At 36.8% G+C, this 25824-nt stretch overlaps 1 protein-coding gene across 1 annotated transcript in view; it reads left to right on the forward strand.

Moving 5' to 3' along the window:
* The window catches only part of RNGTT (RNA guanylyltransferase and 5'-phosphatase), a 184984-nt gene that overhangs the window by 25203 nt on the left and 133957 nt on the right, over positions 1-25824 (forward strand). The window contains exons 7-9 of the mRNA XM_035321474.1: positions 2329-2438; positions 3253-3354; positions 24586-24721. Of these exons, the coding sequence (XP_035177365.1) occupies positions 2329-2438; positions 3253-3354; positions 24586-24721 (348 nt within the window). The remainder of the gene's footprint in view (positions 1-2328; positions 2439-3252; positions 3355-24585; positions 24722-25824) is intronic.

The following is a 25824-nucleotide window of genomic DNA, read 5'->3' on the forward strand; positions in this document are numbered from 1 at the left end:
ATGAGCTAATGCTTTTGTACTTTTGAGTAATGCGCTCTATTTTTTTTTTAATCTTTCTTACCATACAGAGAATTTTTTTAAACTTCTCAAAGTTACAGTGATACAATGTCACACTTGGGATATCAAGTGTAGAAGCGGCATGCAGCTGATTTCACACGGTTACTTGATTGTAGTATGCATTCTCACATTAGCAGCTCCAAGCCAGTTGTGTATGTGCATAACTCTCCCAATCAGATAACCTGCCGGAGAGAGTTTCAAAGGGCAGGCACTGGTTTCATGTTTGACTTTATTTTTTATTCTTATTTTTTAATCTTTCCTGTTGCCTTGCTTTTTGCTTTCACCGTAGCAGTCCCTACTGGCATTGCACTCTGGCGTTCTGTGCAGCAAGTCACAGCCAGCTTCCTTTATGTCAAGGTGCTTTTAACCCCTTATTCAGAACCCACACGGCATGCTGGCCAGGCATGTGTGGCTGTCTGTCCTCCCTGCTGAGTCACCTGTGTGCTGTTGCACCTACTGGTACAAACAGAAGTAATACAGGATAAGTGATGCACCAAAGGTCTATGGAGCTTGACGTAATTAAGGTTATGGACTAGCTTTTTTCTTTAGGATATGCTGTTCTTAGAGCATGATTTGGTGAGGCAGCTGAGCCAGTCTTAACTAAATGCAGGATGTACTGAAAACTCCAGTTCTTCTTTCCTTTCACTCCCTGTGTTCCTTCTGCTTCCCTTGTGCTGGCTCCAGCGTTGACTCATCCTATGGTGAGCTAGTTTAGGATACTAATTTGGCAGAATATTACTAATTCATGTTGTTATTTTTGCCAACTTAGTTCCAAGACTTGCTCAAGGGTAGAACAGATGAGTGCAAGGGTGTGTGGAAGGGGAAGGGAGTAAAAAGGCTTATTTCATCAGTAATATGGAGCTAGATTTGTTAAAGCAAGTTGCAGGCATTTTAGAGAACAGGTAGGAAATGCTTCTGGCTTCATTTGCCGGATTCATAGCTCAAATAAAACATGCTTTGATCTTCTTCAAGAAGCATTGAGATTTTGATATGCTGTTAAAGTAAGCCTGGTAGGTCTGGAACCTCCATAGAAATCTTTATTTACATTGGTTTCTCAATGTGATGGCCTTATTGTGCTCTGTTGTGCAGAATTTGTTGTTATTCCACTCATCATCAAGCCTTTCTGGGAACACAAAGGTTATCTGAGTTTGAGTCTTACTTCCAGTGCTCTTTTATTGATCTCTACTGAGGCTGTTCTGTGACATTCAGGATAGCTTCTACGTTTTGGGAACTTTTTTCCCCCTACAGTGTAAGTTTGAGTTTTGAAACGTGTAATGTGCTAGATACCTAAGTGGGGGTAAAATGCATGTGTTTAAGCTTCTTGTACTGGAATTACCGTCTGGATTTGAATAAAATTAATTATTGAATTGAAAATGTATCTCAAAGATTCAGAGGGAGAAAAATAAGACTTAATAGGTTCATCTGCTGAGGTATTTGCTTAAAAATAAAAGTGTCCAAAGATGTTTCCTTGAGTTTAGTAGGCTAATTTCTTTTATACTTAAGTTTCTTTGCTGTTGTTAGTGCTATTTTCTGTGGATGGAAGAAAACACTGAGTTGTTGGTCTAGGAATATAAAGATTAAAAATCTTTATTTAATGCTTCATAGTTCCACTTTGTCTTTAGTGTCTAGTTTACTTATTTTCAGGCCATATTTTTTTTGACACATTTAAAATGTTGTCATAAAGACTTCTGCAAGAAGGACTTTTGTGACCGTTCAGCACAGTGATTTTCTCCAGGCACAGTGATTTTCTCCAGGCTTACGGTACTCTTTAGGTCCAGATTCTCATCCACGTACATATGTCTGACACTACCTTATCATAATATTAAGTGTACTAAAGATTGTTAATTTGATCCCTAATGCAAATTACATATGACCAATTAACAATTAAATATATCATACTAGTGTGCTTTCTTTTTAAATAAAAACATTTTAATTACAAATAAAAAGAGCTGTAGCTTGATGTAAGAACTTTCTGGAGAGTTCTACAGTGCCCATCCCTTACCATTTCCTCCCTTCTTCCCTTCCTCCCACTCATTTTAATTCTTGGGTACATAACATGGCTCACATATTTGGTTTTATTGGCAAAGTTGAACTGATATTTCTTGGTATTTTGGGGAGTAGTAGTGCTGGACTGGAAGGAGTCTTCAAGCTTGGTATTGCTCATGAAGGTCATGTGTTGCAAAAGTAGCCTGACTCTTTTATTGACATGTTCTGATAGGCTTTTATGAAAGCTTACGTACTAAATTTTTTAAAAATTTTATTTTTATTTAGGGTGCAATTTTCTTGGAAGGTGTAACAGTTAAATGTGTGACCCAGGTGACAACGCAACCAAAGTTAGGAGGAATACAGCAAAAGTGCCAGCAGTTCTGTGGATGGGAAGGGTACGAGAACACTTAAAATTTTGTCATTTATGCTGTCTAGAAATGTGTTATATTTCTAGTTTTGCAGAAGGGAACAGCTCATTAAAAATGAAAAGTGATTATTCTTAGATGGACTTTTTTTCTTAAAAAAAAAAAAAAGGTTCAAAAAACTTAACAGTGAAACAAATGAGGATCTTACATTGTCCTATAAAACAGAATAATCAACAGTGGATATTAAGAAACAAGCTTTTCAGATTGCTTTTACATGGAGATAACAATGTTTTTAGATGAATTGCTGCCATGCAATTTCAAAACGTAGTCCAGTCCAAGTATTTGTATAAAATTTAGTGCTTCTTCATGCAGTAGATTTATTTATACAGCTGCAATTATGCTTCAGTTGTAAGGTATAATACTCATTTTTATGGCCAACCTGGATTTACGTCCAATGTTAATGAGAATTTTGGTTTTAATGTCTCATTCTGAACTTCTTTATAAAGCTGAAGAACCAGGGAGTTGCTAACAGCGCTTCCTAACTTTCTGAAGCTTATAGTTTTTCCAGTGCTTCTAGGTTTGAATTCAAATCTCTCTTCATCTAAAATTAAAACTTCGAAGTTCTACATAATTCATTGTTTTGTCATGAACAAATACCTTTGTTCTTATCAGAAAAACATTTGGTTCTTCTCCCAAAATACCTTGTTGGGGAAGATGTTCTAACTCTGCCAAGTTAACCTTGCAGCAAGTCTAGTACAAGGTGTGACTTCAGTCTGGTGAAAAAATGTATTGCCTTTTGTGACTACTTATTGCAGAACATTAATAAACATGTTTCTCTTTTTAGGTCTGGATTCCCTGGAGCACAGCCTGTTTCCATGGACAAGCAAAATATTAAATTTTTGGAGCAGAAGCCATACAGAGTTAGCTGGAAAGCAGACGGCACACGGTAAGCTCATTTTAAATGTTAAAAAACAAAACAAAACACCTCGTAAGTTGGATGGACGGTTTGTAATTTCCCAGAAAAGTGTATTTGCATGTACAGTGCTGTGATCTTTTGTTCAAACTTGTAGTTTTGGTTTGCTGCAAAGGGGTCTTTTTTTTTTTTTTTTTTTTTTTTTCTGTAACACACTACAACCTGATCAGATGATGTGTCAAATCTGTTTGATGTTAGGATTTCTGGTTTGAAACCCATCCTTAACAGAGAATGGCTTTGACTGGAAGGGACCTTAAAGACCATGTCATTCCAACCCCCTTGCTATGGGCAGGGATGTCACCCACTAGATCAGGTTGCCCAGGGCCCCATCCAACCTGACCTTGAACATGTCCAGGGATCCATGTATCTAATTTCTCCTTTTTTCTCATGTTAGCATTTCAAGGTAGAAGAAACTCCATACGTTACCAAATACAGAATGACAAACACTTATTTCACTTGCAACTTTTCCTACTTGATAGCTTCTACAACTGCGGTTGCCTGTTTTGCAGTTTTAGTGTTTCAGTGCTTACTTGAATTACTGATATTAACAAAACTTAATGGTCCTGATCAAAATCACATAACAGCTTTGTGAGAAGTATGAAGAGAGAGGCTGTGCCAGCTGTTTGTTCACTGAACACCGTTACTAGCGTAGGTCAGTTGATGGTTGTAAATGTTTTAACAAATGCATTCAGTATTAGCTAACTCCAGCATGACTAGAACATTTTCTGTGCTGCAGCCCCCAGGATGGGTTCTCAAGGTGACTAGTTTTGTGAGATTCTGATTTGAACATCATCTGCATGGTATCCTCTTGTTGCTTTCAGACTTGTATGAAAGAGCTGTGTCACACAGGGTGTCTTCCCTCTACTCCCAGCAGTTTGAATGAGGTATAGAAAGTATTTCCTAATCACATGGAAATAGACCCCCAAATGTTGGGTGCACTGTTGTCCATGTACTCTTGCAAAAAGGTGCTGTGGCTCTTCATACAAGCAAATCTTCATTGAGTCAAATTCTGAAATTCCAAAATTGGAATTATTTTTATAGGACTGAATGTTTTTAATAATATGGAACATTTCTGAAATTACAACTATTTTCTTGAGGCCTTGGATGATTGGAATCGTAACCAATGGGAGTGATGCTCTAACCTTTTTTCTTCAGTATTTCTGGTTTCAACACTAAAATCAAGAATCCTTGATATTAATGGAAATGATCTTAACCTATGCCACTCGTAGCATTCAGATCATGATCTTCTATTTTGTTGTGAGCACTCTCTTAAGCTAGTTAATAACTATACTTCTTAGGTCATATTCAGTAGCGTCTCACAGGAACGTCTTATTCAATAGTGTCTCACTAACAAGAAGAACTTAAATTGTGTGATGCATGTAATTATTTTCAACAGTTTGATTTTGACTTCTAAAATATGTTCTTTACATACAGTAGTCCTTAAGCAATTGTAATCTGTGCTAAGTGGAATGACTTTAATTTTTATTCACTTAAAGCAAATGAATAGATTTTCAACCTACTTTGACTTGAGCAGAAAAAGCACAATTACAGTGAACGTACGTGTGGTAAGAGGAGGACTGTTGGGCTTATTTGAGCCCCGTGTTATAGACAGTCACAGGAGTTCAGTGTTCACATGAGCACAAGTTAGAAGACATCAGTTGTATGGATGAGATGTGAAGAGATAAGAGTTCTTGTTTTCAAAATGGTTTTGTATATAGATAAAGGCAAAAAGTTTTGCTTCAGCACTTTGTAATGGAAGACACGCTCCCCTCCATGTGCTGAGACGACAAAGCAAAGTTTTAGTACCAAATCAGCAAATGATGTAGGCTGTTCTCAGAAGTTTTTCCATGCATTCATTGTTTTGCTAAGTTTGGTGTCTTCAGTCGTAGCATGGAATAGCTTAGATAATGAAAAGTCTGGAAAATGTGGAGAATTGGATGTCTTACGAGAACTACCAAGTAGTTCCACATGGAGTCAGTCAGGATTCAGCACAGCTCAGCCAGAACTAAGCTGTCTTCCACTAAAAAGACCTCTCAGATGCCTCTCATCTGTGTTGTTTTTACTTCAAGGGTTTATTGGCTTGGGCAGAGCATGATGTGAAAACACAAAGTGAGCTCAAACTCAGTATGACATCCAAGCCTTAAGAAAAGGGTGGGAATGCTGGCCTTATCACCCAAATGCTTGTGCACACAGTTGGCCAATGTTCATCTGATGCAGGCATTCTGAGAGTGCTGGGTTACAGAAACATCGTGTTGGGAGATCAAGGCTTATTCTCAGAGCAGCACCCTGCATTCAAATGCCGCTGAGCCTAAACAAATAAACTCAGCCAACTTAAATTGACCATGCAAAGAGCCAGATGGGAGTCTTTCATTTATTATGCTTTTAATCCACATTCCAGATATACTATCCATGAAGTTGACTTCTAAAACTATGAAAATGTTTGCAAAGTATTAATGTCCCGTGCAGCTCAGATATTGGAATTGGTAGCCCTTGTCTTTTTGACATCTTGCTCCTTAAGGAAGCCTTTGTTTTAGGGATTGATTTCCACTAGTATTTTAGTGTGTATTAAAGATACTTTGTGGACATGTTTTCAAATAATCTGAGCCTGTTGCTTCCAGAAAGAATAACAGCAAAAAAATTTAGCTTTCAGTAAATAAATTATTTCAAAAAACGATTTGATATTAAAGGGGAAAAAATGTTTCATCCTCAACCTCTCTCGTGTGCATTGCAACTGAAGAATAATCTGTTAAAACTATGGCTGATTGACTGATGCAGTGTGGTACAGTTTAGAATAAATAGTAAGATAAAGGATTTTAAGCTGTTTTTCACATTTTTTTTGGTTTTGTATGTTCAATAGGAAAAAACTTTCTTTGTCATGTTGTATTCATTTGGAAAAGTGAACTTTTAGGGAATATTCTTTCTTACTCAAATGTGCAGGATGCATTCATTGCAAATAGTGGAATACTTACATGTGAAATACTAGCGCACCACAAGGACTGCCTGTCATGAAGGAAATTAAAGTGTGTATATACTTTCTTAGAGGAACTTGAAGTATTTGGGGTGTTTTATCCTGCATTTTAAAATTCAGAAAGAATAATTAAGAATAAAACTGAGGGAACTGCTCAGTTATATAAAAATAAATAAAACAGTTACGGAGATGATATGTATACTCAGAGAAGAAACTGGTGCTACACAGATCCAGTGTTAATGAAATTCAGCTGAAGGAATGTTATGAAAGCGATTAAAGACGAAAACCTGAGCTGTTATTTGGTCATGTAGGCACTGTGTATGATAGCCACACTAATGAACAATGAAAAACGACTGGCCATTTTTACATTGGGTGTGCTTCTAATTATTTTGTTGTTCTTCAGTGGTCCAGTCTCCCTGCGTAATTAAACAGATTTTCATTAATTATTTGAATGTTTGTGTTGACAGACATGACCTTCCTGAATTTAATATTAAGACATGAGTTACTGGAGATCCGTTTACAGATACCTTATTCACTTTATCTGGAAATGAAACCACTGTTGTCGTGTATCTTTGAACATATTCTGTTAAATGCGTTACAGACGCAGCAGCCTAAGGTCTGCATATTACAATGTTATGTTGTTGTTGTTGTTTTGTCTGTCTTTTTTGGTTTAAAGAGTACTGCTGTTTCATCAGACTGGCTGGACATACAGAAAAGTAGGTACTTAACTAATAACTTGCTTTCTCACTTGAGAAACTATGCTTTCTCACTTGAATAAAACTCTCTCATAGGGGTTAATAACAGTATTTGCTCAGCCTAGCCAAACTTCTTATATTTCACCATTGTTAAATATTTGCATTTTATTCCTTCAGCAGTAGTTTTCTCCAGAGGTTTCAAAGCTGAAACCCTTATTTGTAGATTGCCCTAACTGGCATATAGTATCAGTAATTTCATTGAGGACTTACATTTTTCTCCAAAGGCATCCCTTATTCCCATTGATTTCAACTGGAGCTGAACATTCTTGCTTTCTTAGTATTGCTATATTTTTCTACCCATAATAAAAAAAGAAAATAACTTTTAAAAAAGTGTTTCCCTAAACAAAAGAACATTATTTATCATCTTGCACTGACTAAATAATGTGGATTGATCAATTAAATTATTTGACAGTGATTCCGTAAAACATTTTGGAGAAATTTACTAGAGCAGCATCTTACGTACTTATTGAAATGTATGAGTTCTGAGTTTGTTTTTTTTTGGTCAAAACTTATCTTCCACTATTCTAATGGACCCCCTGGTTCAAAATCTTTGGACTTACCCTTGCTTACTGCGTCCTGATTTGCAGTGCATGTGTCTACACCAGTGATCTTGCTTGTTCCGTGCCTCACTTCCAGAGCCCTTCTTCCATGAGCACCACCAAGGCACGCGTCTTGTTCTTCCTCCATGTTATCTTCTGGAGCAAACCAACATGTTCACTCCAAAGGGAAATGCAGTGTGGATAAATTATTTCTCCCTTGCTGCGCAGGGTGGTTTTTCAGTCTTGTTCTCTCAAATTTTGTTCTCTCAACCACTGCCGCATACTCCTGCGCTGTCTGTAGGAGCATGCAGTACATACCCACAGAATGTACTATAAGGACACTCTGGTAAATGACAGTGCAGCACGCTTTTATTTTATGCATTTCTAAACTGCATAAGGACAGACGGTATTTCAGGGCTGTCTTGCCTCCATGGGTGTCCAGAAGCATGTGAGAAAGTCCTGGTGTATAGCACGGTAGGCTGTTGTGCTCTGACCTCATGTCTACGTATGTCTACCTGGGAGGACTGTGATGTGTTTCACAGTGCTCCACAGAGCACTAGCACACTTCAGCATGGAGAAGACATCCAAAGGCAGGTGTCTCCAGGCAGGCCTGGGAGACACCTAACTCCTATTGGAGCCAGCGCCGTCTACAAGGCGATTCAGCTAGGCCTACAGTAGACGCTTCATGGCTGATCTGCGGAATCCCTCAGGATTTCCTTTACTGAGCTGGCTAGATGTCATCAGCAAAGAACGTAGCAAGCTTGTTTATAAATGCCTATGTGTGGGCATGTATGTGTTCATCTCAGGTTTAGAAAAATGATCTTCAAGATAAAAGACCTTTGAAGTTCACTTAGCATCGTCTCTCTTTGGAAAACACTTCCTTTTTACTAGCTCTTTGCCTGTGTGTAAACATTATATGGAAGCCATTCTGTTTGGGGGAAAAACATTTCCAGAATCATATTATTATTAAAAAATTTATTAAGTTTGCAGTTACTTTGCCTGGTTTGGCGTGATCTCTATTCTGTATATTTATTGGAACAGTTGTCGAACCTCTGGTGTCTTATCATAAAATCATTTTTATGCTAATCTATTCATGAGGCACCGGAATCCAAAGGACAAATTTTCCACTACTAAAATTGTGCCTTTTGGCTTTTTAATATGAAATGTATGTTTTATATTAGCGATAGCTACGAGGTATGGATGGCTTTACAAATGCATCCAATTTTGTAGGGCTGGGTTTGCTGAAATATTAGTTGCTAACTGAATAAGCTAATTGTTACAGTATGTTCAAGGCGTACTGTATGACTCAGTGTTATCAACTTTGTACTGTAAAGTGATTAGCCCAGGTGGTTAGCGGCTTGCTCTATCCCTTGATACGTATCTCATTAATAATGTTTGTAGCAGATGTTTGTTCTAATGAGTGGAGCTGAATGTTCAGACAGGAGTAGGGTTGGTGAAGTAATGACACCAGTTTTGAAAAAAAGACTGTTCCCATCAAGAAGAATAAAAAGCTTTAAAATGTCTATAGAATAATTCAAATTAATACAGTCAAAGAGGACTAGAGTTTGTAATGGTAAAATGTGACCTGAACAAATTGCGAGCTATTAAGGGGTGTGAATTATTTTCTTACATTTATGTGAGTACATTTTTATTTTCCACCTCTGTATGCATGCAGTTCTAGGATTGTGTTTATTATTTCCTGCTAGTACTATGGCTGTTCAATTATGGTAAGCCAGCTATTTAGAAGAAATGCAGAACAGGTAGTTCTTGCCAAAGACTATTATATTTGAAGAATATTGTTATAAATTTGATGGCTTACAGATACCTATATGCAAAGAAGTAGATACAGCAGATAAAGTAACTATAAGAACTTCTACTAATTGTCTAAAAGGTGTGTTAGACAATGTTCAGAAACATCTAAGAAGTTAGTAATTAAAAAAAAAATAATTAGCAAATTACATTTTTGAAAAAGGGCTGTTGGCTAAATAATTCTCATTTTGATAGTACTGTAATAGAAAATACATTAAAGCTACACCTAAGTGTATGATATAACTGGTGGCCAAATTTTAAAGCTGTGTTTATTAATCCAAAGCATATGTGTTACTATTATTTGATAAGTCGCAATAGTTATTTAACTTGTGCTAGCTTCCCTGATGTCTCTAGTATAGCCTTTTGTACAAATTTAGGAGATATTCCATTTTTGTGAAGAACTTTGAAGTTATTCCAGCTACAGCCTCTTCAAACACTTGTGACTGTTACTTGATGGATGTCTACTGGGTGAACCTTCTTACACATGTTGTTAGAAGGTGATGAACACAGTCCCTGAATTTGTGACTAAATACTACCTTCTTTTCCTATCCTTTGGTCCTATAGATAGTCAGATGAAGCGTACTTGCATAATGGAGAAATATCAGATTCCTACTATGAAAAGTTATCCAGAAGTCTTTTGAGATCCAGGTAACTTGCAAAAAGGTGATCATTTGCTGAAGAGCAACTCTATAAAACCACAGAAAACTGAGAAACGGATTTTCTGTCTTAAAAATTAGGAGGTAAAAGGAACTAGGCCAAAATAAGGTATCATAGAAGAAGAAAGGTCACTTGTCTACATAAGAATAAAGAAGACATGGATGGATGGATTCATGGAAAAGCTATCATCCCAAAGAGGCAGGACAAAGAGAGAAAGTTGAGATGGTAACCCAAATGAAAGACAGAGAAGATGAGAGAGTAGTACTAATCCAAATAAAAAAACAAACTGCAACCGAGTACTCTTTATTAAGAATGAGAGACCAGCTTGTCATGCAAGCAAGTCTGGAGAACAGAAAGATTGTCTCATGGGAGAGAAGATATTAAGGTGGAGTTGAACTTGAAGGAGACTCTGGGAATGAGAGAGAATCACAGACTGATGCTTTCACAGGGACCTCTGGAGATCATCTAGTCCAACCCTCGGGCCAAGCAAGGTTACCTAGACCACGTTGCATAGGATCACATCCAGGCAGGTTTTGAATATCTCCAGAGAAGGAGACATAGATTAGTTTTCAGATCCGTACAAATGACATGAACAGATTCTCATGAGTATGGAGGTTTATGGCCAGTGCTGGAAAATGCCTGAAGTGGAATCTTACACAAATGTTACTGAATTTTTCCCCAATGTACTGGAGAAAGAGGAAAAAAATAGGCTTCTGATATTTGTCAGATGGCTTCAGAAATGCTGCTAAGAGGAGGGTTCAGGGCTGTTGATCCCTGAAAAGCATTTATGAGTAAAAAGCTTTTCTCACGGGGGTCTTACTTCCTGGTCCTAGATGGGTAGCAGATAAGGAATTGTTTTATGCTGCATTTTGCATGTCTTGTTGTTTCATCGTGTTCAGTGTCGTACATGTTTCCAGTCCTGGGGTCAGGAAGGAGTGTTTGCCTCTGAAGGATGTGATGGGGTGAAGAAACCACACTAGAATTATCTGGGTATTTTTAAACCACACCTTCTTTTCCTTTCCTGTCCTCATTTATCTAAAAAATTATATATATACACACTTCAAATATTTATCAACTTTTCACCATTGATTGGTAATGCTGTATATCCCTTCCTTTGTTGGGGTATTTTTTACTGTCTGAAATTTTGAAGGACAGAAGTGTTGAGGGCTTTAGGTTTGGATCTGCATTAAACAGACTTTTCATGTCCAGATGAATTTATTATAGGAGTGACAGTCTTTCTGAACAAGTGGGCTTAACTCAAGTGGTTTGATTCCACATTAAAAAAGCTCTATTCAAAATGTGTGTTTATGTAACTGTCAGCAATGGGCAAAGCCTCGGCTCTTGAATGCTGGTTATACATTCTGTGGGTGGGGGAGGACAGTTGCTGATCAGACACTTATTATTTTTATTGAATGTCTCAAAGCAGTAATGGTAAGGGATTTTCTATTACGCCATTGGAACTTTGTCAAAATGGGATCGTATTTAAAGAGAAGATTTGCACCAGAAACCTTACTTGCTGTTCCCTTATTCCTAACTCTGCCCTGTTTTGTTGCATGCTACATTTTTAAGGTCTTTGGGAGGGAAATAGTTTATTTACTATGGTATAGCTCCTAGTGTTCCTCCTTTATAATTGTTTTCTGTTAAAGAGCTAGTTAACTTTAACTTGCTCATTTTTAAACTAGTTCTGTAGTTTTGCTTCTTACATTTGGAAGAACTTTGATTTAGGATAAGTCCGGAATCCACATGGGATTTCTTTCACTGGGTTTATTTTGAAGAATATACTTAAATGGAGATCACCTATATTCCGGATGGAAAACTGAAGTTGTGAAATTTATTTTTTAAACAAAACAAAACAAAAAAACAGTTGTAATATAGCTTTTTTCCCCGCTCCAAACAAGGTTAAATGCTATAAATAGCTTTTGAGCACTACAGTACTAATCAGTTGTTGAACACCTGCAGTTGAGCTTTTAAGTGTGTAATGATAACATAATGTCAAGCTTCCCCAAGAGTATAGAGAAATCACATATACGATTCTGTATTACAAAGTGAGGCTTTTTTTAAGTTTGCACCTACTTGATTTGTGCTTTTTTAGAATGGAAAATGGTATTAACTGCCTTTCTAATGGTTGATAGAACAATCTGTAGAATTTACAGCATTGTAAATGGCATTCCTCTTAATTTTCTGAAAGAGCAGATGCCTAATTCATGGTTTTATTTTGTGTACTCAGGTACGAGAGGAAATGGGGAGTAGGGAGCAGGCAAGATGTGTTTTGGGACTGGAAAGATGGATTTGTAGTAGATACATTTTAATAATTCTCTTGTAGTCTTGTTGAGCAATAATCTTAGTTAGGATTACAAGACTGGTATAAGCCTGTTTTTCATAGTGCTAGAAAAGATGAAAATAGCATCTTTATTTGAGTTTTTATTTTGAGAGTGGAGGGAAAAACAACTTGGATGAGGTCTGATTAAGGGCACTTTACCCATATTTAGTGTGTCTGGTATGTCAAGGTAAAGACACTCTAGCTCAAGATGGTTTAAGGTGAAGAAGCTCTATCACTAGGTTGCCTTTGTGATCTCTACCAGTTGACATGTTGTTGAATGATGTGTTGGCCTTCTCTCACTTTTTACCCATTGAGTGAGAGCATGCTTAGACTTTCTGGCGGTCTTGCAGCAAAATAGGATTTGTCAGATTTCAGTAGCCAGTCCAAGGGGAGTCACAGGTAACCTGTTGGTTCTGTTTAAACTGTACTGGTTAGGGGTCAGGAAAAGTCTCTCTTCACTAAGAGGTTGCACGTCAAGCGAGGCAGTGCAGTCTCATCAGGTGTTAGACTAGTATCTGGGACTGTTGTGTATAAGCATTGTTACTCTTGAGTGTGTACAAGAAAGTATTATTTTAAATAGTGATACATATTACAGACCAGATCGAGCAGTTTCACACCTGTTGGGATAGGTTGAAATATATATATATATATATATTTTTCTTTTTTAAATCTTAATGGTTCGTTTGGTGTGGGTGTCATTGTTTTTATTTTTTTTTGCTTCTCATTGAATCAAAGTATAGAAACAATAGGGTCATATCATCCCCAGCTTGGATCCACACTGACTCAAATGGCCAAAGAATGTGTTCTTACTCTAGGTTGTGGTCTCATTTATATTTGCCTAAAACAGAGTCATGACTCCAAAGAGAAAACACAAATAGAAGCTGTTACTTCTGTGTCTCTTTCTTAGATGGTTAAAGAGTACTTCCAATGTGATACCACGCCATTAAAAGTTCAGTTTTTGAAATACCGGACTTGATGTTTCACGGTTTTGGAGCAAGTTTTTATGCTCATAATTCTGAGCACTTTGAAAAGTACTGCTTAACTAATTATTCGTATAAAACTATTTGAATATTTGAACAGATTGTCTTTTAAGCAAGCTCTTTTGTTTATTTATAAAGAGTTAATGTATTAAAATGCGTATTATGTAGCTTGTGCTGTGAATGCTAATCTTCGAGTATTCAACTGTAGTCCTAGAATATTCTAATTAGATGGAGATAAATGGTGTGCCTCCTTTTGTACCTGATGTTCAAGCCATGAATATCAGTGATTAATGATTTATTTATTAATTTTTCTTTCTCATAGACCACTTTTGAAGGAGGAATAGCGTGTCCTGTGCTGCTGGTTCTCTTGGGAACGTTATGGGCACATTTCATCAAGTGTAATGGATTAAGTTTATTCAGGGAAGAATGATGGTAGAGTCTGCAGTGTGCCTATACAAATATCTAGGGCAGCGTTTTCCCTTGGAGCTAGTCTTCTAATCTGTGAGCACAAATGACAGTTGTACTCTTCTGCGGCTGGTGCCTGTGATGTAGACAGAATCGACCCAGCATATATTCTGGCATAAATCAAATCGAAGTTAAGGGAACCTCCTCTTTCAAAGCTGTATACGCTTTGCTTGGCTGTTACATAGTGGACTTCCATGAGAAACAAGATTCTCTTGCTTGGGGAAGGGTGGAATGTAATTATTTGTCATCTGATACTAAGGTTTGGTTTTGTTTTGTTTTTAAATACCTCTGCATAGCTGCTGCTTTACATTTTTTGAGTTCTTTGCTTCAGGCATGAATATAAATCTACAAGATATTTTCAGACTAAAATTTGTGGAGGAGGAATGCAGTCAAACAAATTCAATCAAGCTTTAAGCTGAATATTTGCAATAAGTAATAACATTTATTTTTTGATGAGAGAATTCACTAGTTCAGTCAGGCTTCTGTTATGAGATTATTCAAACAAATGACAACTTTTTAGAAAAGTAATCGGAATGTTATGCTGCACAGTTGTTTTCTAATAGTGTTCTTCCATCCAATGTAGAGATGTACTTTAATATGTACCTGACCACTTACCGTCATTAAAGTTTGGGTGAAACAAAGAGAATCTACTACTGAAAATAAATCTGCTAGTGTACAAGTTCTGTTATTGGATCACGTTTTCTAACTAGCTAACAGTTCTTTTGTTTTCAACACCAGATACTTGGTATTGAAGTATTCTTAGTTTGCTATATATTAGTTATAAATAAACTTACCCTTTGTAGTAGGTCAAATCATGATAACAAGATGATAACTTCAAATTTAACCCATAAGGTTTAATATCCTTTAAGAAATAAAGTGCTGTGGATTTTTTGTTTCTTTAACTTAATTAATACCCTGGAAGGCTGTCAAGAAAAATGCTGTAACTGGATAGTCTTTTTTTGACCTTGCTAAATTCTTGGTTTTAACAGCACTGTTGCAGAGTTTCACAATCTAATGATACTAAAGATAGAAAATATAGTTTTGCATTGGCTTTTAATTTGCCATCTGTTACGTTAATTAAAGGCATCTTTATCCTTGCTTTATAAAACCGGAAAAACTGAAGTTTGAACTCAGTTTAAGTTACGATACTTTATTAGGAGAAAAAATACCAGCTTCCACATGTCTGCATTTTCCTGTGCTCCAGAGTATTACCATTAGCTCCCCCTTTATTCAAAAACTGACTTCCCTATTAATGCTGGTGTACATATTACTCCGGGTGAGAGGATGCTAATAAGTTGTGTAACAATGCAACATCATTTCTGCATCATGCACTGTGCTGGTAGTTGTGTGACCTAATGATTTGTTTGTTGTTTTTTTGACTGCAGGTGTGTTTCTGTGGTCTTGCTGACCTCTAAGATGTAGCTGCTCTATCGGCTTTCTCAGTGAGCAGAGTTAATTTAAAAGCTTGTAAGGGGGAGCGTGTGCTCTTATCTGTCTTCCTGCCTGCGTCTCCGTACCTTTTGGGTATTGAAACATGCATTGTTACTGTAGTTTGGGGCATTATGAAGATTTCTGTAGTAAGTGGTGTAACCTGCAGATTGACTGCTTCACTTATAATGATGTTCAGGGTCTTAATGGTCACACAACATCTCTGCACCCTGGGTTGTCAAAGGAAGCAGACGAAAAGGAAAACTTGCATTTGGGTTTGAGAGAGAGAGCGGTGGTAGGCATGAGGAGAAAAAGAAAATGGTGTTGAATGAGGTAACAGTGGAGGGGACCAGTAAAGGTTATGAAGGTAATTGGTATAAGCTGTCAGATGTCTGTTATTCGATAGTGGTAACTTGCACAAAGTGTATATATTCAGGGGAATACCAACCTTAAGGTTTTTTTGGTCTCAAATAAGCAAAATTAGGCATAGCACTTTCATTTTAATATGAGGTGATCAATAAGACAAGATTTTTATTTTTTTTGTCCCATACAAGCATCGAGTCAGGACAGTAAAATGGAATAGCTTGAATGAGTAATTCAGAACATAAAGCTGGATGTTGGGAAACTTCAAAACTCTCATGAAATTGCATACTGGCATAGCAGGTAAGCTAGGATAACTTTCTTGACTATCATGAGTGTTAGAAAGCATTCCTTTACTTAGGAAAGATGCAAAATAAAGTTTGAGGGTTAACATTGCTTCCATAACAGCTGAAGGATAGAAAAATAGTATGGAATTTGTTTTTAAAAATCACTACAAGATTGTTAAAATAAACTTCTGGGTTACTGCTGAAACTGCTGCAGATACTCAGCCTTACTAGAATTGTCACATGAGTATGCTTTAGTATCTAATACAAGTTGTGGGACTAGATCTCCACTGATATAGTAAGAATTTAGTCAACACAATTATTGAAGCCTATTAATTGTGAATTATGAAGCCTATTGAGCTATTAATTTCACCCTGAAGTAGACACCTTACAACTAGGAAACTTAATCAGAAGCTGAATTCCACCTCTTCTTTCCAGGGATTAGTTGGTGGAGAATTTAATTATTGACAAATAGAGGTGCTTCTGATTGTAATAAGAGATGTGTTTATTTATTATTTACTAAGTAGCAGCATATAAGGCAATATTTTAATACTGAGAGAAATCAAAAAAAATAAAATTTTGATTGTAGAAGATAAGTTTGGCTCATTGATAAGAAGTCTTTGCTTTAAATTTAAAGCATTGTGGTTGCAATGAAAGGTAACAGTAGATCAGAAATGTTTCTAGATTGACAGATTTGGATAAACGAAGGGAACTAACTAAAGGGGTCAGGAGGAGTGAGGAATTCAGTTTCCAGTAGAGATGAGTTTGATTTCTTTGGAGTGCATCCATTTCAGTTGCAGTTTATATGCCATGTAAAGGAGGTTTTTTTTATTATTATCTTCCTTAAGGAAGGAACGGTGTCAGATCTCATGCCTATGAACCTCAGCAAAAATTTGCTGTTTGCTTGAATTGCAAGACAGGTAAAGAATGGAATGAAAGAAAATGGCAGTGGGAGGTGTTGGAAGAAAGTGTATAGAAAGTCACAAGCAGAGGTGCTGATATCAGGTGTTGGGACTGGTTTTATGTTGTTAATAAGAATTTTGAAACAGAAACCAAATATGTTCTGACAAACAAACAAAGAGGCAAGTCACTGAAGACACTGAGGAGCAAAATAATAAGGTGGAAAGATATTTAGTTGCAGAAAATGCAAGGTCATGAATACAAAATACTGGAGCTGGAGGCTGCTAGTTGGAAGTTACTGTCAGTCAGAATCTACTTATTTTTTTGGTTAAAATATTGTGAAAACAGTTGATAATAGAATTTAACCTAGAAGTATGTGAGAGAAATAGAAAGTGTGGGTATGTTCAGAGCAGTCTAACTCCCAGGGGGCATACGTATGGTTTTGTGTTTTCTTTTTTTCCCTTAAGAATTTGGATTACCAAGTCAGGTGTGTAATCCCACAGCTGCTTCTGTGTAGCTGCTTCATGCTGTCAGATACGCTGTTTGCTTGCGCAAATGAAAGCACGCGTATGAACTTGGAAAGGCTATTTGTGACATAACTGCTAGCTTGCCATTTAGAAAGTTACTGTTTTCCTTTTGTGTACACAATGAAAGTAATACTCTGAATCTTCACATAACTTCCTGTGTTAGTGTCCCTGTGTCCAGGTTTTGTCATCCTTCAGGAGCCAGCCAGAAGCGGTGACCATTGCCAGCAGCAATTAATGTAAGAAGAAAGCAAGCTGAGCCTTCCCCGTTTCTTGGGGCTTTAGGGTGTATTGCTCCATCTGCCACAGGCCAACTACAAACTCATCTAATTTAGACTGTTACTTTGGACCCAGCACAATCTGGATTGAGGCCAGGATGTGGAACTGAAACAGCTTAGCGACACAGATAGACCATCTCCTAGCGTCGGTGGATAAAGGGCACTGATTTAATTCTCCTGGCCCTCCCTACAGCATTTGATGCGTCTGGCCAGAGGTTGATGCTGTCTTGTCAGAAAGGAGTGGCAGGAGCCTAAGTAAAGTGCTCGAATGGCTTGCCCTCATCCTAGGTGATGTATCTAAGGAGTGGCAGCACACTCATGATGTTGAAGCATTGCCAATCATAAAAGGAAATTAAGAAATGAAAAACGATATATAAAACAGCATTTTGTTGTTGCCTGTGCGTCAGCAAACACATTAGCGATACTAATTGCTGTTCTGAGTTGGGTAAGGCTTATTTGTGTGGGAGGGCAAAGCTTTCACAAGGCTGAATTTTAGCCTGTGTAATGAACTCCCATGGGAATGGAGAACTGTCGTGCTTTTGCACTTAAGAGTAGACGATGGAATTCCTTCAGCTTTACCTTCTTTAATGTGCAGTATAGACACAAGCATATTTAAGGGAAAAAAAAAAGAAAACATCATCAATGCCCTGTCAAAATAATTAATAAACAGGGCTACAGCCCATCTAAAGAAATACTGTGGGACAAAAAAGCTCCTGTATGAGCTGCATTTTTAAGCCTTTTTTTTTTTTTTCAGAAAATTATTTTTGTGTTAGAAGAAGAGGTCTCAAATCTTGAGAAAGCTGTGCTATAGGTTTTAATGCTCTTAAGGTTTCAAAACTCCTTCAGAGTAGTACAAAATTAACATATATTGCCTTAGCGGTAGGGTAGTTACTGGGATTTTGGCTGGGAGAAAAAATTTGAACATAGGGCATACGGCAAGATGATGTCAGTGGGAAAACTCCTTTGAACCTCTAGGAATCTGATTTCACCATAAATATATACTGGCAAATGCTATGCTGAATGTCAGGTACTGTGTTGAGTACTTTCAAAGCCAACTGCGTCAGTGCTGATCAGCTGGGAAAGAGGAATGAGGCAGCGTGCTCTGGTGAATGCAGTATTGGGTTTGGAGCTTGGGAGATGAGGTTCTGCTCTTGTTCCTGACTGTAGATTGAGGGGAAACTAAGTCATTTGCCATATTTTGGCTCAAAGAATATTTTCCCGAAGGGTACTTTAAAATTTTATGGTGAAAAAAACATCTATATGAAGTAAAGTGAGTTTTTAAACTTATTTTCAATATAGCTTTAGTCAGCCATTGAACTGAGTAAAAACCACCACCACAACAAAAACTAAAAATGGAATTTTAATAAAACAGTTCTTCTAATATGTATTTTGTGCCCAACTGATGTGGACTGCATGAAGAAGATACGTGAAGGCAAACCTGGACCTTTGAAACAGTTGCCTTTGCTTGACGTGCTAGAAATAATTGATTTCTGAAGAGAACTTTTCAAGATGATGTTTGGTGGTTGACATTCTTTAAAGATTAAAGTTGTTATACGCTAGTAAGTGTTTTGGAGATCTGCCTGTCTAATGCCAAGAGATGTAATTTATTCCTATGAAATATTCATCCTATTTTCTTGAATCATCTTGTTACTACTAATGTCGGATTACAATTAGTAATGAACCTTGCCTCAGGACCAGAAATGAGTGGGGGGGAAAAAGAAAAGGTTTTAATGAAACTTCAGATTTTATGATTTCCATGAGTGTAGATATTTTATCTGCTGGTGAGATTAATCTGTGTGGACACCGTAACCCTTTTTTCTTTAACTCACTTGTCAAAACTTGGGCTGCAATGAAAATTGGTTGGTTTGTAGTGGGTAGATTGGCAGTTTGGAGAGGTGATGTTTGTCATTCAGACATGATTCTCCAGTTTTATGTGACATTACCAAAGGTAAATGACCAGTTCTGTCTTTACTCTTTTATTGTTGCTCCAGTCTTGCTCTTTTATTCACTTGTCTTGTTTTAAATTCATACTGAGCTGTCTGATACAGGACTGTGTCATCTTGTGTACTTGCAGAGAATCTAATACAATTGGGCCTCCTTCCTAATTGGAGCTTTTTGGGTGCTCACATAATGGAGATAATTAGTAATAAACGTACAGCTGTAATAGTAAGTAGTGTTCACAGTATGCAATACAATACATGGCAGTTAAGCCCCTATATGCCACATTAGTTTCCTATTGAATGTATTTGAGAAATGGATGTTATTCTTTCTTTGCAAATGTGGGGCTGCCAAGAGGCTTACTTTGCATTCTGGTGTGTGTGCTGGTAAGGCTAATACCGTGATTAACTTCTTTAAATATCAGCTGTCAGGACACATCCAGGTAATATCCAGAAACGTACTGATCAGCAGTCTACAAGATTTCTCCAAGAAAGCTGGAAGTGTGCTGTGGAGAAAATTTGAAGCCTGACATTAAACATGTGAGCTTGCACCTTTTCATTTAAGAGATAAAAACAGAAAAAAAAAATATTAATTAATAAACTCAGGTTAACCAAAACCTTGGTGTGGCTGTGTAGCTCATTTGCTTTTTGTACATTTTCAGTTATCAGCTACTCAGAAGAGTTGTGAGTTGTCAGTCCATCCTTGACCAGATTTCTTCTGTCTAATGTTGGTAATAATTAATGTTTTGATGAATTAATGTTGTTTGGAACAGATTCAGAGTTTTTATGTATAGAATATGTATTTTTTACATCAAGTTAGTTTGTCCACACTTTTCTCAAGTCATGCTTTCTGTAATCACAGTGACAACGAATTTCTTCTCTGGATATTTGAAATTCCCAACTTTTAAACTCAGAGAAACGAAACTTTTTAGGCAGTCTTTGAAATCTCTTCTAAGTTTTAATGGAATGCCTAAGGAACTATTTAACTTTGTTTTGGTTATTGTTAGTTGAATAAAGATACTGACTTTTATAGGCTAAATTACCTGTGGGTAAGGGTACCAAAGATAGGAAGAAGCAAGTGTTTGTAGCTGATTTGATGAAAAATATTCCTGTATTTGACACCTGTAAGATGATTATGTGGATTAAACTTGTCTTCATACTGTACAAAAATATTCTGGATGTGTATAATGCATCTTGAAGAGCCAGGCTCCTTAAACTAGCTTTGCAATAGTATAACAGCCCTTCATAAAGAAACCAGCTGCCATCCCAGCCACTGAATCCTCTACAGCTTTTAGGCAGTGGAATAGGTCACTTGTGTTGTCATGTGAGCTCGTAATCAAAACAGATGGATTTGAGGCACAAGAGAGACTTAAAGAACTGGATGATTTCATGGCTTAGTTCTAATCAGAGAAATGTGATGTTTTGTTGCAAATGTGAATTCTAATTTTGGCCTTACTTTTGGATAATTGCTGTTACCATTACCGTACGTTGCCTAAAATATGGCAAGTTCCTGAAAGCATGAATATATTTTAAACCTACCTTTTCTCTTGGCAGCCTTGATGCTCTTTTTCATGTGTTGCACAACAGGAGAGCAGATGATCTGTAAAATCCTGCTCTAAATTACTGGTCTTTTACTGAGTCTTTTAAAGACAAGGATGTATCCTTAGCATTGAGGTAGAACTCAAATCAAGTTTTAAACAATATTTTTTGGGGGAAAATACCCAACCACATGTATCCTCTCTGTGTGCGCGTGCTGTTTAAAAGCTTGAAATTGTTGCACAGAACTTTCCAGTTCGATAGCGGGTATCATCAGCTTTGGGATGTGCAATTAATTTTAGTTGTCTTTAGGAAGAGATTCTCAACAAAGTGGATCCAGGGACTTGAAAGATTCCTCAAATCTTCCACTTCACTTAACGAGGTCCAACTATGAAACGTTTGTACAATATCCTGCTATAAATGGAATGCCAGTTGCTTGAATTAACCTGCTGGCTGGTTATATAGCTTAGGAGTAAAATGATTTTTTTTTCCCTCAGAAACCAAAAATGGTACTGTTAAGTGTGTGATCCTGGGTGTTTGGTGGCCATTGGTATGTGTTACTTTTTTTATAACTGATTTTTACGGGTAGTGAAGCTGTAGTTTTTCCTGCCAGTGCTAAAATGGAAAAACAAGAAATTGTGATCTAAAAACACTTTTTTTTTGCTTGTGCTATAACTATTAAGATATATAAGGTAATCCTAGTTTGAGCTTTTGAGCTATATTTTATGCATTTGCTTGCTGGTAGGTAGGTTTGAACGAAGTTTGATTTCTAAAATTTTAAAGCCTTTAAGGTTATGGAGACTTGCTGTTCACTATATCGAGCTGTTCTCTCACTTCTGGATTAGGAATTCAGGGGTAGCTTTGTCCCTTTTGTTGGGCTGAGATAAATAATACCTGTACTTTTAACATATGTTTGTGCAAAGGAATGTGTGGCACAGCTTTCCCTCAAAACTACAAGCTGATTTGAAATAACTCTGAAATAACTGGTGTTTTTCTGTTTTGAGAAAGCTCTGATAATTAAAGTGAATGTGATGATAATTTAAATACAATCTACTATACAGAGAGTACAAGTTCATACTCTTGATACTGCCTGTGCTCTAAAACAGAGAGAATGTGCTTAGCTCTTCTCACTAAAGAGAAATTCACAGAGAGAAGCTAGGTGAGCATTGGGAGGTATGTTTGAAACAAGGTGTTTCCAAAGGCAGTTGTGGGAAACAGTTCAAAGACAGACTTCAGCATAGATGTTAGCAATTTTGAGATTTTCAGTGTCAAGGTGATGGATTAGATAATGCAATAAACTTCTTCTGTTTTCGTATTTTTTTTCAGCTCTAGTTTGCAGCGAGTAAAACATTAAAGTGCTGTGTATGCCTGTGTTTCCTTGCTATGGCTGAATATATTAAATCTGTAAATTAAAGTAGTTGATTAAACTGGGGGGGGGGGGAACGTTTTCAGTCTTCTAGCTTTAACAGGGAGAAAAAAACCCAAACTTTTCAAAACTCACGTATCTGAGTCAGTCTAATGCCTTGCTCCTGCAGAGCAGGTCTTCTGTAGCTAATAAGTACAACTATTATCATGAGATCCATACAAATGGTCCACATTAGGCTCATTTATTGTCATGAGACCAATTTTTTTTTTGTCTTCAAAGTGCATGCTTTCTCACTTGCTCTCTAAAGTAAGGTATAATTGTGATTTCTTGTGGTCTTTGATTGGAAATCCTTTGTGCGCAATCCTTAAGTCCTGTATTTTTCCTGTTGTTTAGAATGTGACATAAACACCTAAAAATGAAAGTTGAAAAAGAGAAAGATTATGAGAGAGGAAATGTAATGTTAGTGTCGTGGTTTGAAAGGGCAAGAATCTCAACAGTAATTGGGGAGCTATCCCAATTTTAAGTAAATCTCCATAGAGTTTGAGTGAAAGACCTAGAGAAAGTGGTGCTGTTAATTTTGAGAACACAACCTGCTCTTTACAATTAGTTTTAGGTTTGAGTAAATTTACATGGTTTGAAGAACTTAATTGGTCTGTAGGTTATTCTTGCTTCTAAAGAACTGGCATCAAGTTGTCTAGTTAAAGGTATATATTGAATTATTATTTTTCGTAGAGTATCTTGTACAGCTTTTGGTTTTCTTGAAGTTGCATTAATTTAATCTACTCCCATCCCTCCCAAAGACTTTTAGTTTTTCTGCACTTATGCGTCATCTTTATTTTTGTGCAACACATACATATCGTCTTGAAGTACAGTGGAGAAAAATTAGTTAAGCTGATCTGTCGTGTATTATGATCATAGTCATAACAATATTTAAGCTGCATGGGTGAATCTGTGCTCCAGTAATCAGATTTAGTGATTTCTAGAGGTGGGATCGAGGTGGGATTTGTGCTGGCAACAGCTGAGCTGCCTGTGTAGACCAAGCACCTGAAGGGTTTCTGGGGGATGCTTGCTGCTCTGTTTTAACAGCAGAAATCCTGTGGGCATTAATTGTAAGAGCAATGGTGAATTATAGAAAAGACTGCTGATAAATCGTTATTTCTTCAGAACCAGGGCTTCCCAAAGAGAATTAGTTGAATTATGAGAAGTAATGTTTCTACCCTTCACAGCACAATTAGTGTATTTGAGGACTTCTGCGTGTATGCAAAAAGTACTTTGCTGAAAGGAGACTTCAAAATATGCCTTCTCTGTTTCAAAGTATTTTGGTGTGGATGACGGAACTCCTGTCATCTTTGCCTTTCAGTTCACTGTTTTTCATTGTATACAGAACATAAACTGTATAATTAGAACAATCTTCTGTGGGTTTAGCACGAAGAGGTCTTAAATTCTTGACTTGGGCTCCCAAGTGCTGTCCTAACTTCATCTTTTTTTTTAAAAAAGAAAATTTGGATGTTTGCATCTGAACCAAGCTCACAAATTGCTTGTGATAGCACAGTATGCTTTGTGGTTTTCTTTACGTGTACTGTGACAGAAGAATGCTCCTTGTCTAGATTTCCCAGTGCTTTAATGAAGCTTGATATCTGGCTGACACTTTGTAGTACTGCAGGGTTGCATAACCACTGACAAGTTAGTCAGGAAAAGATGTTTTTTTGAATTAAGCTTTACAGTTTTATAATGGGTAAAGTTCTTGCCCACTTAATAAAGAAAAATTGGAGTGAAAGATTTTTTTAGTTAAATCTAACTGAATTAGCCTAATGTTTTTCTTAGAGTATTTTGAAATCTTTATTCTTTTTGATAGATTTTAATTTTATCTTTACACAGTGACATTCTTGTAGGTATATTTTAAACTTTTATTCTAACTTTCTTGGTGATAGTTGGATCAAACTAACTGCTTTTTTTGAAGCAGTAAGTTTAGACTTTAAACTATAAGAAGTTCCTTTCTAAATGCTCTCTTATAACATCTGTCAGGATTATTTTTTAAAGTGATAAATTAAATAGATTTAGAGGATGCATCTTTAACATCTTAACGTTGTCATTGCAGGTACATGATGCTTGTTGATGGCAAGAATGAAGTTTATATGATTGATCGAGACAATTCAATTTTTCACGTATCTAATCTGGAATTTCCATTTCGCAAAGATCTTCGCACACATCTAACAAACACTCTTCTAGATGGGGTAAGGAGCATACTGTATAATAATTGTAATGATTTCGGCAGTTTAGTTTTGTTCAGAAACAGCACCAAGTTTTTTAGCCTTGGATCAGTGAATCATGGGATTTAGGAGTAATAGATTCAGCCACTGGCTGAATGTGGGAATCACACTGTTCATAAGTCACTTTATCTACAGAATAGCAATGATAACTGCTCTGGGGGGAGCTGTTTACTTGTCTTTGAAATAAATCAAGGTATTGAGCTGACATTCTCTGAGTATGAGAAAAAGCTTGAAGAGAATCTAAAGAAATAAATGCAGAACATCATCTCTCATTATAGCTGTATGTTTTGATTCAGTAAACACAGTGACTTTAACCCAGTTAATGTAAATATTTGTAAAATATGATAAAATTTTGATATTTTGATAGACTTGTAAACTTATGTTTTTGCTTCTGTCATCTCTATTTTCAACTAATTTGAATTACAGACTAATTTAGAAATGGTTTAGTTGTTTGAAACATTTCTACTTAGAAATACTAATTTAGATTATGTAAATGTGATAATGAACTTTGTTAGCTAGTTGTAAAACAAGCTGTAAAACCTCTGTATTTGTTAAAAAGCTCTCCTGGAGTGTTCTTAATTGCTAAGCTTTCCAGAACAGTAAACACAAGAGAGAATATTTATTTCTTGACCTCCCTATTTTAGCAGAAGAAAAGAATGGCATTAGCTCTTCTACCCTGGCAGGGGTTTAGTATATGAATGCACTTTCCTATCGTGTTTCAGTGGCAGTGGAGTTACTCTACCTTGCTGTCTCTTGCTTGGTAAAATGTTGAATATCTGAGTTGATCTTCTATATTGGTCTTCGGAAGCTCAGTGCACCTTTCACATATGGAAGGCCATATTGTCATTCTCATTGTTACTTTCTTTCCTTTCTCAGGCCTTTGTTGTCAGTATCTTTGAAATGTCACTTCTGTGTCTGGCGTGTCTTACTGAATACACATGGGAAGGATATGTAAATCGAATCTGTGCATCGGGCACAGCATTGCTAGCTGGCTGAGGGTAGTGACCGTCCTGCTCTGCTCTGTGCTGGTTCGGCCTCACCTTGAGCACTGTGTGCAGTTTGGGGCA

Source organism: Oxyura jamaicensis, chromosome 3, assembly GCF_011077185.1.
Source record: "Oxyura jamaicensis isolate SHBP4307 breed ruddy duck chromosome 3, BPBGC_Ojam_1.0, whole genome shotgun sequence".
NCBI lineage: Eukaryota > Metazoa > Chordata > Aves > Anseriformes > Anatidae > Oxyura > Oxyura jamaicensis.